Below are 18,684 nucleotides of genomic sequence, written 5' to 3'. Positions count from 1 at the left end.
GAAAAATTGGCAGTTTCTGCCATATTCCCTAAAACTGGTGTTACTGTAGCCCACCGAGAGTGAGCCCTCGGGTTGACACAAATGCTCTTATGGCTCTAAAGGCAAGCAATGGCAAGTCCATTAGAAAACCTTCAAAGATAGTATGTAATTAGGAACTGGAAGGGGTTGTCCAAGTTGTAAATGCCTTTGCAGTAAATGCCTTGGGCTATTAATTGAGTCCCAAGGAAGGTTTCATGGAAGGTGTAGGTGGTTGGACCTCACTGGCTGGTGGAATTATGACAGGCAGGTGGGCATTTGGGAAGGTTCCCGCACTAGAAAAGGCACAGAGGGAGGCTTGAGTGGACTCTGTGTAGGGCAGAGAGCAAACCCATCTGGCTGGAGTGGGAAAAGATTCTGAAAGGGAGCAGTGGAACCAAATCTGGGGCTTTCCATCTAGCTCATGCACAGGTGCTATTGATCCTGCTGCTCCTGCCCTCTGCTGCCCATGTGCTCCCAAAGTTGAAGAGGATCGTGCTGTTGAGAATTCACTGAGCTTTCTGGACTTTTGTTCCTCTAGGCTTTACATGGCTTTATTGCCACCGTGACATTAGGTCCTCTGTCATTGTCTTGGGTGTGGTAACACTAGCCCTGCCTGCCCTCTTTCTAGTCAAATTATATTTTAATGGGCTGATGCGCTTTTGGGGTAGTGGTTACTGACTAGAACATTCATCCTGAGAATCTTAACAATTGTAGTTATACTTACAATATATGTTTTAAAAATAGGATTATGGGTATATTTCATTAGACACTGGGGGTGGGGGATTCCCATGTAGAACATTTAGAGAAGCAGCATGCCTGCATTTAGATGTCCAAGTTCTTGTTTCTTTTTTGTTTTTTTCTTTCTGGCAGTTGGCCAGTACAGGGATTAAACCCTAGACCTTGGTATTATCAGCACTGCGTTATAACCAACTGAGATAACCATCCAGCCCCTAGTTCTTGTTTCTTAAGGGCAAAAATATACCAGGAGGTCTTAAGGTTTTCATGGTTTTCACCAATATTGGATTGCGTACTCTCTGCCAGGCTTTGTGTCTGACATAGGGGTTTCAGTAAGCTGATGAGAAGTGCGCATTTGGAAACCTTTGGCTCCAAGCTCTGCATGGATGGGGACAGTTCATAGCCCACATTGTCTTGCTCAGTGCTGTGTCCCCACTGCAGCGACAGGCCTCGGTACACACAGCAAATGCACAGTGTTTTTGTCATGAATCGTGGATGAGGGAGTTATGTTGTTTATCTGGAGAAGGTCTCTGGCATCTTTCTGATGTTCAGAAACAGTAAGCAGGTTAGGTATGTCTGAGAAATCTCTCCCCCAAGTTTATGCAACCTCCTGTTTTGGTATGATAATGCTTTACTGAGATGTAACATATGGGTACTTGGGCACACATACTTATAATGAAAACACACAGAATCCTATTCTTTTCATTTGCAATGAGTAATACAATTTTTTTTTTTTTTAAGTAAAGTGTTAATTGTATATACCCTAGAAATAATCTCAGGGTAAGATGAACCCTGATCTTAAGGCCTGGAAATCAAACAGATTTTAAGGCTTACTTGCATGATTTTATCTTTTTAAGATAAAGAACACAGCAGGTGATTTTTTTGTCTTGTGTCCCAGCCCTCCATAACTGATTAACATTAACAGTAATATGCATGTATCAGTCACATTTAGGCTGACCCAGCAGCCCTGCTCACAAACCTTCAATGGCTCCAACTCACTCAGAATCAAAGCCAAAGACCTTACAGTGGCCTAGACACTGCTGTGGCGCCTCTGACCTCCTCTCTGCTTCTTTCTTCCACTCCCGCTCCCCCTGCTCCAGCCATGCTGGCCTCCTCATGTTTCCTCAATCACACCGAACATGCTCCTGCCTCAGGGCCTTTGCCCATACGGTTTCCTCTGCCTGGAACACTATCAATGATTGGTTTGAGATCCTTGTTAAAGACCACACTTATAGTCACATATTACCGTCCATTGTGTCGTACCACACATTAACTTCAGAGATGTGAGCACCATCATGTGGACTGACATTTGCAAGTGTTTTAAAGGCAGCCAGTAGCTGTCTACCAGCCACCTGTCTGGCATGCAAGGCGATGGTGCTCTGTGACAGCTGCTGCTTCTGGCCATCTTCACCTGTGGCACTCATCACTCTCATGCTTTCCCCCTCTCCCACTCCAGTCCTGATTCTGCTGCTCCTGCTGTTTCTTCGGAGGAGAGGGGTGGTCAAAGAGCCCTTACTGCCCCCAGAAGATGACACCCGGGACAACGTTTATTACTATGATGAAGAAGGAGGTGGAGAAGAGGACCAGGTGGGTTTTTTAAACTGTGGTAGCTCAATGGTGATCTCTTCATTTGGAAGAAGCAATGATTAGGAGAAGGCAGACATTGGAAATAGCTTTGTGTCCCTCTGTGCTTGTGTTTTTTAAGGCTTTACACATGAAAATAGACGTTGATATTGATCACCATCACCAACCTAGCTAACATTTATTGAACACTTACTGTTCTTCACCCAGATGAGTGAACTGAAGCTCAGAGCAGTTTAGTAACTTGCCCAGAGTCACACAGCAAGGAAGCAGTAGAACTTCAGAGCCTGCGTTCTTCATTGCTGTTCTCAGGACATGAACTTCAATCAAATTATCTCTGCCATAGAACAACTGATCTATTTTAGTATTTTGTTCTTCTTGATTTTTAGTTAGACCAAACTGTATTTTGCTTTTGCGTGTGTGTGTGTGTGTGTGTGTGTGTGGTGTGTGTGTGGTGTGTGTGTGTGGTGTGTGTGTGTGTGTGTACGGGGATTGCAACCCTTGGCTTGGTGTCGCCCACACCGCACGCACCTGGTGAGCACACCGGCCATCCCTATATAGGATCCGAACCCACGGCCTCGGCGCTCCCAGCGCCACACTCTCCCGAGTGAGCCATGGGGTCAGCCCATGTGTTTTGCTTTTTGTAGATGTAAAATCTCTAGCCCCTGATCTTGGAGATGATCTTAACTTGTCTTGCTATTTGAAGGTTGGCCAGAAATAAAGTGCCCAACAAACTGAGAAGGTATCTTAAGACCAAGAAACAAAGCAGGCATTTACAGGCAGTAAGGCAAATAATTTTACTAAAAGGGTAATTTACTTACAGGATGATGGATCTGATAGGTGACAACCCAGAGGTGTAGACAAGGTTTCTCTGAGCCACATCCTGGTTGAGCCCAAGTTATAGGCAGTTCATACAAAGCCACTAAAGCCGGGAATCAATTACTAGATAAGAACAAGCTGACGTCTTTAGCTCCAAGTGTCTTATGACAGTGATCACTATCTTTGGTGGTCTTGTGATACAGGTAGCTGGACTGGCTGTTGCCATGCTAGCACTTAATCATTAAGTTACTCCTATATAGTCAGCTGTTTCTACCTATTGTTCTAACTACCTTACCCCTTGTTACTGTATAATTTTTGTGGGCAGAATTCATATAAAAGACATAGCAAGAAGTAAGGGCTTGGAGATGGAGCAAGATATGTTCACAGTCTCACACTTACCCTGAAGTTTTCCAGGGAAATTTTGAGAATCTTAGAGAGTCTACATATAGAAAGGGAACCATGGGGCCCATCACAGAGCACTGCTTTTGACTCATGCAGTGAGGCACATTTGCTGAGCTCTGTGGTCTAGAAGAGCCACTGATAAGAATTTCATTGCTTGCTGTATAGAACATATTGGGGAGGGAGGGATAGGGTGTACAGAGATTCAAGATTTCAAAGCACTTATAAGTCTAGTTGGGGGATATGAGATACATCGTATCAATGAGCAATTATCACAGTAATGTTATATAACAAATAACTCCAGAATCTTAGTGGCATACAACATACATGTCCTTCTCATGGGTTAGCTGGGGCAATTACTAATCTCAGCTAGGCTCACAAGATTGTGTAGGCTGGCTGGGGTTCAGCTGCCTATGTCACATGTGTTAATGCCCCATTGGCTAAAGCAAGGTAACATAGCAAAGCCCAACATACTGGATTTATATTCCTAGCCATTATAACTAAAAAATAAACATTTTAAATTTAACAATTTAAAAATGGATGTATAGTCTTCTCACAGAGGTTAGGGTGGGGAGGGAGTGAATATTTGCTGAATAATAATTTAATTATTATGTCCTATGAAAAAGATAACAAGGTACAACAGTCTTGTGTCTGCACCCATAGTGCTAGTCATCATTTTGGGCTATATTTTCATCCAGTGCTATTTGGGAGACTGTTAATGTGAAAACTGTCATTTCTTATTAAATTGGACAGGTGCTGGTAAATATTATACAGTTGCAGTTAAGGCATTATCCAATACCATAATGTACAAACCAAATATAGCTGTGCATATATGACTGTTTCTTTTTACTCTGTTGAACTTTGACCTTTTTCTCCAAAGGACTTTGACTTGAGCCAGTTGCACAGGGGACTGGATGCCCGGCCTGAAGTGACTCGCAATGATGTAGCACCAACCCTCCTGAGTATGCCCCAGTATCGTCCCCGCCCTGCCAATCCTGATGAAATTGGAAATTTTATTGATGAAGTAAGTAAACTAAGTCAGAAGCCAAGGTACAGCTCATCTCTAAACTTAGAAAGGAGCAATTCTGTCAAAAATGAGAAAGAGCCTTTAAATTCTTTCCTTTTTCACATTTTCAACTTGCTCAATCCCTGAGCCCTATTTTTTATTTATATCTCATTTGAATTTCAGAACCAATGGCACTTGGAATTGGTCTTAGTGAATTTGCAAAGTCCCTGTGGCAAAACCAAGAATTGCTTGAAAGGATTTAGTAGATCTAGAGATGAAACTAAAGAGATTCAAAGTAAATTCAGTTTAGTTTCACTACTGCTGGTTGGGATATAATGTTATATGTATATCACAAGTCTACCCGAGGGCCAGAAAAATAAAGTCCATATTGTGTATTTCAGAAATGCATTCAGCTCTAAATACGAGATGCTTAAACAGATAGGAGTAGATTTACCTTATGCAAATAGAAGGCTGGGGTAAGCAGTCTAGGCTGGTATATCAGGGTGTTCAACCTTTCTGCTGCACCACCTTAGCATGTAGGTCTTGTTCTCATGCATGTTGCTTTATGATCACAAGATGGCTGCCACACTTCCAGGCCTTGGGTCTGCATTCCAGTCACCAACAAGTGGTAAGGGCAGAGCAGAGGGCAAAAATCTTTCTTCTAGCAAACTGTCTTTTTATTTAAGAATGGAGTTTGTCCAACATGTTATTGGCCAAAACTGTCAGAAGGTTGTTTTTACCTGCAAGGGAGAATAATAAGGCTTTAAAGTAATTAGCTTAGGGTAAGGTGAGAAAGAACTGGGAGCGGGGATGGAGAAATAATCCAGTAAGGGAATAGTTCGACAGGATCTATTTCCTTAGACTATGTTATGTAATCACTTACTCAGTTACTGGAATGATTTTCAGGTTTGTCTGATGGTCCAGTGGCCCCCAGCAAGTCTTCATGGTGGGGGCTGGTTTTGCTTTAGCCTTCTGTGGGAGTTATTTTCACCCAGGATTCCATAAGGCACAACAGTCCATCTATTCTAGCCACTGGATCCTCAGAGAAAAATAAGGAACAGGAAGGACCAGTTTAACCACCCTTTTAGATACATCTGGATTGAAGTTCTTTCCTCCATTCACATTCATTTGCAAGTCATCATTATTTGTAGTTTTTTTATTTTGTTTTGTTTGTTTTTTGACGGCTGGCTGGTTTTGGAATCTGCACCTGTGACCTTGGTGTGACAAGGCTGTGCTCTAACCAACTGAGCTAACCGGCCAGCCCCTGTAGTTGTATGTTTAGACTGGCCAGTTCAGTTTCCAGTACTGGCCAGCTGCCAAAAAAATAAGTAATGTTTAAAATAAAAAATTTTTATTTTTGTAACTAAACAGTATGTTTGCTATTTTCAAAATATAGATTATGAAAATGTATATAAAGAAAAAAAATGCAAGTCAGTTCTCCTAACCCTACTCCACAGAGTTAAGTGTTAACAGTTTGGCTCTTATCCTTCCAGAACTTTGCAGGCTGAAATGTAGCCTGTGTGCACCGGTATGACTGTCCTCATTGTTTTCAGCCTCTGTTCTTCCTGATTTGTGGGGGCCCTATCCCGATTGGTAGGTGCCTGTATCTCCCCAGCCTCCATATAATATACTGTTTTGGTTTAGGGGGAAAGCATTCTGCATATTTTCCTGTAACTTTCTCTTTCCACAGCAATATGTCATATCCATCTTTCCATACTGGTTTGTATAAATGTACCATGTTGGTGTTAATTGCTCTGTTAATTGTCATGCCTTACCTGTTGCTTGAGGCACCAAGAGAAGACATCTTGCCTCAGATGACAGGTGTGCTGTTCCTTTCACTGAAAGATCCTGTTGTTCCCCTTCTTTAGAATCTGAAGGCAGCTGATAGTGACCCCACGGCTCCCCCTTATGACTCTCTGCTCGTGTTTGACTATGAAGGAAGTGGTTCCGAAGCTGCTAGTCTGAGCTCCCTGAACTCTTCAGAGTCAGACCAAGACCAGAACTATGACTACCTGAATGAATGGGGCAATCGCTTCAAGAAGCTGGCAGATATGTACGGAGGTGGCGAGGATGACTAGGGGACTCGAGAGATGGGTCCCTAGACCCGCACAGTGAGAAATACGGACATAATGTTGCTGGTGGTTTTCAGCTCCCTTCCCTTCTGATGAGTTTCTGGGAAAAAGACTCATCAGTGATACAGTTAGAATAGTTCTGATTTCCATTTTAAGGCTCTCTGTGTGTTAGAAAGGTATTGACTTACTCGAGTGGTTTTTTTATTCCATCACTCTTTCCATGGTGATGATGTCCAAAAAATCTCCAAATTTTAATATTTCAAAAGAACAACTTCAGCCTCAGAAGGTTCTGCTAGCAACTTGCAGGTTTCCTTTAGGGATTTTGTTTCATGTTTTAAAGGAAGGGGAGGAGTCAGTGGCCTTAGTCCTGTTGTTTTAGGTATATTAATTTTTTTTTTCTTTTACTTTGTGTGCTTCTCTCCCCAACCCCCATCACTGTACTGGTGTCCCATGCTCTAATATCCACTCTTACTCCTGAATTCTATTGCTTTGCCCCAGATGGGATTCTCTGATGCAAAAATCACTGGGCCCTTGTAGGGTAAGAGGCTTGTGTCTGGCCATACCCTGACTGCATATTGTATACTCCAAAGACCTTTCATGGTTTTCCTTTTTCATTTTCATCTCCTGAGTACTAACTTACAAAGGGCATCTATCCATTTGCTTGTTCTGAGTAAGTGTTTGTTATGTGAAGTCCATTATAGGGTGCTTTATTTCGACACAGGGAGACTTGACCAGAAAATGTGAGTTTTCAGGTGCCACTTAATTTTTAATGTTTGTTTATCACCAAAACAGAAGAATGATATATTCCAAGACTTAGACTAGTGCCTAAAGTGCTGCAGCCAAAGACAGAGGGGAAACATGAAAATTGGTCTGGGAGAGCGTGCCATTGAGCCTGGGAATTTAGCAAACTGATGCTGAGGATGGTAGAGGTGGGTCTAACCTCATCTCTGAAAGTTCTGGAAGAATGGAGGAATCTCAATATGTGTTTCCTACCCAAGATCCTTATACCATGGTTTGTACCTGAAGCCCCAAAGTCCCCAAGTGCCTGCCTCTGATGATGTCTGTAGTAAATGCTGGCTGATCTGAACACATTTTCACAATTCCAAGTGTACGTAGAAAATTGAGAATATTAGAAATTCCAAGTTTTTTCTTAGGAGCAGGAAGAAAACTGCCCTAAAAAGGTGTTAAGCAAGGGGAGGTGGAAGTGAAGAGGACCTTGATTTGGATCTTTTAAAATTCAAAGTGCAAATTTCAACCTTTTTTCTTGCTCTCTCTCTCTTTTTTTTTTTTGGCAGCCAGCCCATATAGGGGGTGAACCCTGTGCCTTGCTGTTATCAGCACCACATTCTAACCAACTGAACTAACCAGCCAGCCCCAATTTTTTTTGGCAACCACAGAAATTTCTTTACTGTCTGTCAGCTGTTCTTAGAAGGAAAAAAAATCATCTTTGCAATCACTTCTTGGAATTGTCTTAATTTTTCTGCAGTTTGTAGAGAATGTCATGTAGTTTTGAGTGTTTATGTGTGGGCGTGCTGAGAATTTTGTATTGTCTTTGGGGGTGGAAAAGGAAAACAATTCAAGCTGAGAAAATTATTCTCAAAGATGCATTTTTATAAATTTTATTAAAGAATTTTGTTTAATCATTGTCAAACTAGTTTTATTTGATTCCATCACAGTTCCAGGCAAGACAAAAGATAGATGAAGGGGATGAGCTCCATCAAACATGGAAAAAGAAGCTTCGTGTTCAAATGACTTCTCTAGATCTTTCAGTCCTTCCACTGGGGGCAAAGCTGGGGAAACTACATTCACAGGGTAACTTTATTTGAAGAATATCCCCCCATGTGGCATGTGGTTTAAGATATTTCAGAATAAAAAGTTGGGCATAAATAAGGAGCCCAGAAGTAAACCCTCCCATACATGATCAAATGATATTTGACAGTGGTGTCAAAACCATTCAACTGGGGAAAGGACAGTCTTTTCAACAAATGAGCTGGGAAAATTGGACATCCACATGCAAAAGAATGAAGTTGGGCCTTCCTTTACCTTATACCATATACAGTGGATAAAAGACTTTAAACCTAAGGGCTAAAACTAAAACTCTCAAGAAAACAGAGGAAAAGCTTCATGATGTTGAATTTGAAAATGATTCCTTGAATATGACACCAAAAGCACAAGCAACACAAGAAAAAAATAGATAAGTTAGATTTCATCAAAATTAAAAACTTTTGCACATGAAAGGACACTATGAACAGTAAAAAAGCAACCCACAGAATGGCAGGAAATATTTGCAAATCTCATATCTGGTAAGGGATTAATTTCTACAATATATTAAAAAACGCTAGAACTCAACAGCAAACAACCTGATTCAAAATGGACAAAGGGATCCAGCAATCCCACTTCTGGATATTTACACACCAAAAGATTTGAAATCGGTTTGTCAGATATTTGCACTCACATATTCATTGCTGCACTATTCACAATAGCCAAGTTATGAAATCAACCGAAGTGTCCAACAGATGAATAGAAAGAAAATGTGATACAGTTGTCCATATCTGTGGGTTCTGAATCCATGGATTCAACCAACCATGTATTGAAAATATTTTTTTAAAAATTGTGTACTGAAAAAAAAAAATAGATGCAAAAATTGTGTACTGAACACACATAGACTTTTTTCCTGTTATTCTCTACAGTACAACTATTTACATAGCATTTACCTTGTATTAGGTATTATAAGTAACCTAGAGATGATTTAAGGTATACAGGAGGATGTACATAGGTTATATACCAATACTATGCCATTTTATATCAGGGACTTGAGCATTTACCCATTTTGTTATCCTCAGGATGTCCTGGAACCAATCCCTCATGGATATTGGGGGACAACTGTATGTATACGCAATAGAATATTATTCAGCCTTAAGAAGGAAATTCTGTCCTTTGTGACGACAAGGGTGGAATTAGAGGATGCACAGAAAGACTAGTACTGCACTTACATATAAAATGGTGGTTACAGAGGCTGAGGGTTGAGGGGAATGGGGAGATTATTCTCAAAGGGTACAAAGTCCCTGACGGGAACAACAAGTTGGTTTTTGTTTTGTTTTGGGTTTTTTTGAGATCTCTTGCACAGTGAGCTGAATATAGTTAATATATTGTACATTCCAAAATTGCCTAAAGTAAATTTCAAGTGTTCTCACTATAAATAATTGTTAGGGGTGATGGATCTGTTAATTAGCTTGATTTATTTATTCCACACAGAAGGATTGCTTGACATCATTAGGAAAATGCAAACAAATCAAAACCACAATGTGATACCACTTCACACCCACTAGGATGGCTATTATCAAAACAAACAAAAACAGAAAACAAGCATTGGTGAGGCTGTGAGGAAATTGGAGGGCTGGCAGGTTAGCTCAGTTGGTTACAGCGTGATGCTGATAACACCAACGTCAAGGGTTCAGACCCTCGTACCAGCCAGCCGCAAAAACGAAAAAATTAGGACCCTTGTGTGTTACTGATGGGAGTGTAAAATGGTGCAAATGGTGCAGCCACTGGAAAACAAGAGTTTCCTCAAAAAGCTAAAGAGAAAAAAAAAAGCTAAATATGGAATTACCACGTGATCCAACAAGTCCACTTCTGGGTGTACATGAGCATACTTCAAAAAGTTCATGGAGCTGGGCCGGCCCGTGGCTCACTCTGGAGAGTGCGGTGCTGATAACACCAAGGCCCCAGGTTCGGATCCCATATAGGGATGGCCAGTTAGCTCACTGGGTGAGTGTGGTGCTGACAACACCAAGTCAAGGGTTAAGATCTTTTTTTTTTTTTTTTCCTTTTTGTCTTTTTTCGTGTCCGGCAACGGATCGCAACCCTCAGTGTCGCGCCCGTACCAGACCGGGACCGGCAACAGGATCGCAACCCTCAGTGTTGCACCCGCACCTCGCTCAGCCAGTGAGCGGAACCGGTCTGTATGTGGGATCCGAACCCTTGGCAGGAGCGCTGCTGGGCTCCCAAGCGGCGCACTGTAGCAGTGCGCCACCGGGCCGGCCCCAAGGGTTAAGATCTTTAAAAAAAAAAAAAAACAAAAAACAGTTCATGGAGCCATGGTGGTGGCCGGGATCTGTCAGCCACTCCCTCTGGGCCTCGATCCTCCATCCTCAGCCTGTTTGCAAATTCTCCATTCCAAGCCCATCTGAACTGTCCTCACCCCAGCTTTCTATCCTTTGAAAACACTAAGAATAATGTCCCTGTGTGTTTTTACTAGAGCTAATCACCTGTCATGCCTGGAACAGAGATGGTACCCAGATTGCCCTTAGCCCCAATAATGATGATAGAGCACATATATGAGAAAAATGGTGAAAGCTCATGAACTCAAGGAGCACAACCTATAGTCACAGATATTGACTGGGCTCTCAAGAGCGCCCGCATCGTCACTTGCCGGGCAGACCGAAATGCCTATGTCCAGAGTCAGAAGGATGGTGTCTGGAAGCCAACCCAGGTGATCCTGAGAATTAATTGTGCAGCCACTTTTGTGAAGTGGTCTCCTTTAGGGAACAAATTTGCTGTGGGAAGTGGAGCACTACTCATTTCTGTTTGTTACTTGGAGTCTGAAAATGACTGGTGGGTAAGTAAGCATGTTAACAAGCAGATGCACTCCACAGTCCTCGGCTTGGATTGGCATCCCAACAAAGTTTTGCTGGCAGCAGGATCATGTGGCTTCAAATGCAGAGTGTTTTATGCCTACATTAAAGAAGTGGATGGAAAGCCAGCCAGTACACCCTGGGGCAGAAAGATGCCTTTTGGTTAGCTGATGTCAGAGACTGGCGGCTGGATGCATGGGATCAGCTTCTCTGCCAGTGTGAGCCGCCTGGCCTGGGTCAGCCATGACAGCACCATGTTGGTTGCTGATGCCTCAAGAGGTGTGTAGGTCTCAACTCTGAAAACAGAGGTCCTGCCACTCCTGAGTGTATCATTTGTCTCAAAGAATAGTTTTGTAGCTGCTGGCCATGACTGCTGTCCCATACTCATTAACTACAATGACCTGGCTGCTTGACCTTTGTCTCCAAGGTAGACATTCCAAAGCAGAGCATTCAGTGCAACGTGTCTGGCACAGAACGATTCCACAACATGGACAAGAGAGCCACAACTGTTGGCTGCAATACAGCCTTGGAGATGCTGCTCCAGAAAGCATCACTCACGTGTCTATTTTTTTTTTTTTTTCCTTTTTGTCTTTTTTTACTGACCGGTAACGGGATCGCAACCCTTGGTGTTGCGCCCGCACCGCGCTCAGCCAGTGAGCGGGAACCGGTCTTCACATGGGATCCGAACCCTCTCTTCACATGGGATCCGACCCCTCGGCGGGAGCGCCGCCGCGCTCCCAAGCGGCGCACTCTCCAGTGCGCCACTGGGCCGGCCCCCCACGCGTCTATTTATGAGGTGGACAAGCAGGATTGTTGCAAGTTTTTCACTACTGGCATCGATGGAGTCATGACATTTTGGGATTTCAAGACCTTAGAGTAGTATATCCAGGGCCTCCAGATAATGTGAAGCTGAGTCCATCTCTGCGATCCAGCATGAAAACCATCACTGACTGCAGCTCTGTCATCTGCATGATGATGAAGAAAGCCAGCTCCAAAGGAAACACTGAAAACACGTATCACGCAAATATTGTGTGGTTTTGTTCAAATATAATTGGTGAAAGTGTTGGTTCTTTTAAAAGCAGCGGTAATTTTTTTGATTTTGTTTTTGTTTTTGTTTTTTTTCCTATTTCATTCCATTCCTGACCAGAGCTTGTCTTTAAGTAGTTTATTATGAAAAACTGTCACACTATCTTAAAGGAAAGGGTGAAGGAGGTATGTGAATTGTCCACTAGAAAATTAAAGAAAAATACTGAATGTAGAAAAAAAAAGTTTGTGGAAAAATAGAATTAAAAGATAACACGAATCTTTCCGTGACCTCTTTGAAGTACCCTGATATAAACAAAATAATTGAAAGCAGGGACTCAAGCAGATATTTGCACACCGTTTTCGTAAGCAACATGAAACAGTGCAGATGTCCATCAATGGATGAATAGATAAACAAAATGTATATACACAGAATGGAATATTATTCAGCCCTAAAAAGGAAGGAAATTTTGACATGTGCTTCAAGGATGAACCTTGAAAACATGCTGAGATAAGCCAAACACAAAATGACCAATATTGTATGATTTCACTTACATGTGGTGCCCAGAATAGTCAAATTCGTAGAGACAGAATAGAAGTTACCAGAGGGTGGGGAGAGGGGAATGGGAAGTTATTGTTTAATGGGTACAGAGTTTCTGTTTGGGAAGATGAAAAAGTTCTGAAGATGAATAGTGATGGATTGTACAACAATGTGAATGTACTTAAAGCCAATGAACTGTACACTTACAATTGGCAAATTTTACATATATTTTACCACAATATTTGAAAGTTGGGGAAAAATAAAATGAGGACAAAGAAAGATAAAATGGTTCTATACAGAGTAAAATTAAATCGTTTATAGAGTACCTACCATGTGCAAGGGACTGTAACAGCAGGGAAATGTAATTTCTGAAAAAGGCCATTGAAAGTCAGTTGCACCCTGGCAGTATCCTGGAGCACAGAGGCCTGGGGAACAGCTCCTATTTCCCTGTTGCTGGTTCCTTGGATGCCAAGACACTGCCTGAGTTCACACCCTGGCTCTGTCTTTCCCAGCTGTGAGCTTAGGTGGGTTACTTGACCCTTCTGTACCTCAGTTTCTTTATCTCCAAAATGATGGTAGCTGTACCTACTTCACAGCGTTGTTTTAAGCACTAGGTGAGTTGATGTATATAAAGCATTTAGATGCATGCCTGCCTCGTAGCAGTGCTTTGTTAAGTGTTAAGCTTTTATTAATATGTGTGTGTGTGTGTGTGTGCGTTTTTTTTTTTTTTTTTTTTTTTTTGGCACCTAGCCTGTATGGGGATCCAAACCTTTGAACTTGGTGTTAAAAAGCAGCATTCTAACCAACTGACCTAACGAGCCAGCCCTTATTTTTATTATTGAGTGAGGAACAGAGCAAAGGGATTTGGGGAGTCACTTAAGCAAACACAGAATGTTAGAACAGAAAAGGCCACTCATTCCATTTTGGACTGGATGAGTGGGTCAGATAGAGCCACTGAAGTGTTTTGAGCAGAAGGATGATGTGATCCAAAGTGGCGTTTTGTGCTGAAGGTACGCAGCCCCTCCAGCATCATAGAAAAGCGATTCTTCAGTGACTGATCTCTCCATAAACGAGCAGTCTTAATGTTACAGTGATGAGAAACTGTTATTTTGTCATCTTTTCATTAAAAGCACGATGAAAATTTAAAACACAAACACACAAAAACAAAATGATGTTCTGTGAGGGTAGATCTGTTTGCAGGAATGATGAACCAACTTGGAGGGGACCAGTCACAGCAAAGAGCTTCTTGTAGGCTGAAATAAATAAGCAGCTGAATGATGCTGAAGGGAGTGGTAATACAAAGAGAAAAACGTCCCTTTAAAATAAGTGAAAACAAGCTCACTCTGCTCTCTCTGCTTCCACCATCTTGCAATGTGAGACCCCTGGGTCACTGTCACCACCACCAGATGGACTTTGGATTTCTCAGCCTCAGAAACTATAAACAATAAATTTCATTTTTCCTTATAAAAAAATAGAAATAAAAACAAAATAAATGAAAACAAACTTCAGTGACTGCTTTATTGTGGGATGGTTGGTGGGGGTTATCAATAGTTGCTAAGGTTTTGAGACAGTAGGGTAAGAATTTAGGGAGCAATCATGGAAAATGGAATGCAGCCACTCCAGTTATCACATACTTTTAGAGGGAAGTTCCCTATAAGAACCCTTAATCTGCTGGTGTATTTACTCATACCGGGAATCCTTTTCCTGTAAAACAGCCATTGATGCCATTAACTGTGTTAGTTCTGAGTTGAGCAAACGGCACACAGCCCCAGACCTGCTTTGATGATGCTTGTTCAGTTGGTGTCCCTCAAGTTCCTGATAATAGCTCCTTGTTGGCCAGCTTCGAGTCAATGGAACACATTTTACATGAACACAGACCTCTGTATGCGTGTCTTGAACATCCCCTTAGGGTTCTTTGCAGAGCCCCCTCTCAGATGCAGCTCATGGGGTACTGGTGGTGGTAATGGATGTTTAATAGCATATTACAGGGGTTCCCCTGCTGTACTCTTGTGTTTTTTTTTTTTTTTTGTCTTTTTCCGTGTCCGGCAACGGATCGCAACCCTCAGTGTTGCCCCCGTACCGGACCGGGACCGGCAACGGGATCGCAACCCTCGGTGTTGCCCCCGTGCCTCGCTCAGCCAGTGAGCAGGAACCGGTCTGTATGTGGGATCCGAACCCTCGACGGGAGCGCCGCCGCACTTCCCAAGCGGCGCACTAGCGCAGTGCGCCACCGGGCCGGCCCTGTACTCTTGTGTTTTAACAAAGCTACCCAGAACAAACTGAGGAAAGGGCTGCCAAAATTCAATTCCTGTAAACTAAAATTCCATAAGCTTAAATACCGAATTCTGAGGAAACAGGGTACTTAAAAGCCCATTTAACTGATTTTAGGCCTGAGAATGTTTCCTTCTCATCCAGCACAGGGCTTATTTACACTACAGCCTCACAGGCCCTAGGCATTCCTCTAACATCTTATCACACATGTTAAAATGTACTCAGTGTTCTACATGGGATATATTTTTTGCTGTAGAAAATTTTTATGGGATCTTTATGGCATTGCTTTTGAAATTACGCATGTCCATTTGTGATGTCTGAGCCTACAGAGCCTAAAAGACAAAAGCAGTGACGACCAGGTCCTGTAGTACTTTGGGATAAAGGATTCCTCTGCTCTAGGGATTCTCTTATCTTTTGTGAATCCCATACCAGTACTGCCCTTAGACTTGGGCTGGTTGAGTCCCATGCTTTAGATGCCCCATCTGGCCTTCTCCATCGGAGCCCTCACCCCGGGCAAGAAGTGGAACCCACAGAAATGGGAGTGACCAGGAGGGGGCCTGACTTACTCTGAGAAAAGGGCTGAATGAATAGCTTCTTTCCCCAGGGGCATGGGCTTGCAGGTGGAGTACATCTTGCTTCCAAAGACTTCTAGCAGTTAATGCTAAAGGGCAGTCATCAGCTGTGGACTCTGGGTACCTCAGTGGGTCTCAGGGAGGGTCAGGACAACCTCTTAGGGAGCATTTTCCAAAGAGGGTAGTGGGAATGGGGGTGGTGTTCCTGGTTGTGACATAGGAGGGCATGATCCAAGTATACTAAAGGTCCTCCCCTGTGTTTGCAGCATGACTTTGAGACCACTCAGCTTTCGGATGTCCCATCAGGATTTATGTAGGTGAAAATCTGTTTTCAATGATCTGAATCTCAAATCCATTCTGTTTTACATATAAACACACTTTTGGGGGGCACAGTTTTAATATACACTGAATTTTCCTGGAATGCATCAACCATGTAAATAGAGCAAAGATCAATCTCTTTATTGGGAGTTTTAGTAAGTTCATTTCAAAAATTATATCACGATTAGTAACCTTTGTACCTATTATATCCACAATAGTTATGTGCGTATATATTTAGTATTTACTTTTACATTCACTTACAAAGATATTCAACAATATTTAGTTGAATATTGTTTTACTTATCCAAACTTCACAGTAAGTAGGTGTTAGCACCTGTTACTTCATTGTCTCCCAGTGTTTTGGTACGTGAGTACAGTATTTTCCTATTGAAATATGTATTATTTTGTAATAAACTACTTCTCTCTTCCTTCTCTTTTATACAGCAGTTAGTCATACTGAGTTTCTGAAATTGTGCTTGTAGGCAGGTTGCGCTAGCTACGTTTTGGGTTTTTTTCGGGAGCCGGGAGTAAAGTGGGCGGGAAAAAATGATATGTGAAGAGGGCGTTCCCGACGGTGGAGGCCCCGCCCCACGCCGCGGGCCCCGCCCCCTAGAGCGCCGAGCCCCCCCTGCCACACTCAACATGGCGGCGGCGCCGGGCCGCCGGGGCGCCTGAGCAGGTCGCAAGCGGCGTGTTCCACTCCAGTCATGGCGGCCCTGGAATACGCCGTGGGCTGCGGGGCTCTGGAGACCGGTGGTCTGGACCGGATCTTGGAGGCGCTGAAACTGCTACTGAGCCCTGGAGGTGAGAGGACTGATCTCGGCGCCGGGCTGGACCCGGGACTCTCAGGGCCGCCAGTGTTTCAGGGCTACCCTGCCTCCCGCAGCGTGCGCCCCTCAGGGCCTCCCCGGGCCCCCGGCGCACTGCTGGGGGTCTTTGGGCATTGTCTGGTCAGTCTCATTTCACTCTTGAGGAAACCGAGGCCCAAGTAGGGCATGGGATCCGTTGAATACTGATACTAGCCAACACCTCGTGAGCGCTTGTCTTGTGCTAGGCACTGTTAAACGCCTTGGGTCCATTACTGCATCCAGTCCCTACGGCAACCCTCTTAGGTTGGGACTGCGGGAACAGCTTCTGAGAGGCTTAGGTTAGGAGCCCGTCGTGTTTAATGTGAGGTCCCAGCCGCTTGAGGGCGCAGCGTCTGATGTGGACACGAGATTTGTAAAAAATGCCAAGGAGTCCACAAAAAGAAAGCAGTTTGAGCTGCGTCTGGGGAGAGTATTTAGGGAGCTACAGTCACCATTGATTTTTTGTGGTCAGTTGATAAGATCTTCCCAATTTAGAATCTGAAGGGACCAGGGCTGGCCCGTGGCTCACTTGGAAGAGTGTGGTGCTGATAACACCAAGGCAAGGGTTAAGATCCCCTTACCGGTCATCTTAAAAAAAAATAAAAAAAGAATCTGAAGGGACCTTGAGAGTGGTTTAGCCTGTCACTCTTTTATTTACAGATGAGGACAAGCGGAGCTCACTGGAAAGAAATTAAGTAAGCTGTGCAAGATTATGTGGTCAAAGTAGGGGCAGAACGCGGACCTAGAACCGAGGTCTACTGAACTCCCCTCTCAAACTAAGGCACGTTATCCAGTTTAGAGCCTCTGATATTATCTGGAGCTTTGGAGAAGGACACAAGAAATAGGGCTCTGCTTACAATGGGAGAGTATATTTTGGGGGAAGAGATTTGTAGGTTTAGCAAGGTAAGGAAGGACACATGAAAGGCCATGAGGTAATGTTTCCAGTCTCAAATTACGAGATGCCTCCAAAACTGCATAAACTCTGGTAAACATTACACCATACTAGTGGGAAGTGAAAAAAAGTTAATAATAGTAAATGAGTGCCTACTAAGTATCAGTCCCCATAGTAAGCTGGTCACGTATGAGTCATTTAATCCTCACAGCAATGCTATGAGATACTATTACTTGTATTCCATTTTTACAGATGAACCAACCAAGGCTTAGGTACATTGGAAATTGCCCAATGTCAAACTAGTTAGTGGCAGAATTTGAATTTATGTTCCTTCCACTAAAATTGTGGTAAATATACTTCATTTCTTTAAGAGTCAAACTGCAAAACAGCTTGAACTTAATAATCAGTAGGTCACTTGTCTAGCAGCTGCAGTGATCTACAACATGGCTGAGAACAAAGTTAAGTAAGCAAAAAGCCTGGAAGTAATCGCCTATCACAAAGCACATATACTTATTTACAGAAGACCCTCTCTAATCTCCAAGAGTGTGTGGTGGAGTTATACATATATGTACTCATTTAATTTACAAGAATTCATGCATTCCTGTTTGAAAAGAGTAATTTAAGTAGTATGGTAAAATTGTATTATTTTGTACATGTAGTCTATTATATATTGTGTGAATCTGCCTGCTGTTTTATCATATTAGCTGCTGAAGGAACTAACAAATATCTGTACATAATGAGTACTCTTATGTCGCTGATGGACAGAGGGTGTTGAGGAGACAGGATGAAAGTATTGGTTAAAATTACATCCATCTGAATTAAAGTTTTTTGATCTATCTTTAAATTGACTACCTTTGAGATAATATTTACTCAGAGTCAGCTGTATAGACTATTCTCAGAACTATTGGGGATACAAAAAAAAAAAAATATATATATATATATATATATTTTTTTTT

At 42.7% G+C, this 18,684-nt stretch overlaps 1 protein-coding gene and 1 pseudogene across 1 annotated transcript in view; both read left to right on the top strand.

The window, feature by feature from the left end:
- CDH1 (cadherin 1, type 1, E-cadherin (epithelial)) overlaps positions 1 to 8,264 on the top strand; it is a 74,583-nt gene extending 66,319 nt beyond the window's left edge. The window contains exons 14-16 of the mRNA XM_008567057.1: positions 2,210 to 2,340; positions 4,433 to 4,576; positions 6,427 to 8,264. Coding sequence (XP_008565279.1) covers positions 2,210 to 2,340; positions 4,433 to 4,576; positions 6,427 to 6,636 — 485 coding nt within the window. The 3' untranslated portion in view covers positions 6,637 to 8,264. The remainder of the gene's footprint in view (positions 1 to 2,209; positions 2,341 to 4,432; positions 4,577 to 6,426) is intronic.
- A 610-nt stretch (positions 8,265 to 8,874) lies between these two features.
- Positions 8,875 to 13,346, top strand: LOC103586450 (annotated as a pseudogene).
- Positions 13,347 to 18,684: the final 5,338 nt, after the last annotated feature.

The sequence above is a fragment of the Galeopterus variegatus genome, unplaced genomic scaffold (assembly GCF_000696425.1).
Source record: "Galeopterus variegatus unplaced genomic scaffold, G_variegatus-3.0.2 Scaffold18, whole genome shotgun sequence".
Classification (NCBI taxonomy): Eukaryota; Metazoa; Chordata; class Mammalia; order Dermoptera; family Cynocephalidae; genus Galeopterus; species Galeopterus variegatus.
This window is presented reverse-complemented; position numbering and strand designations above follow the sequence as displayed.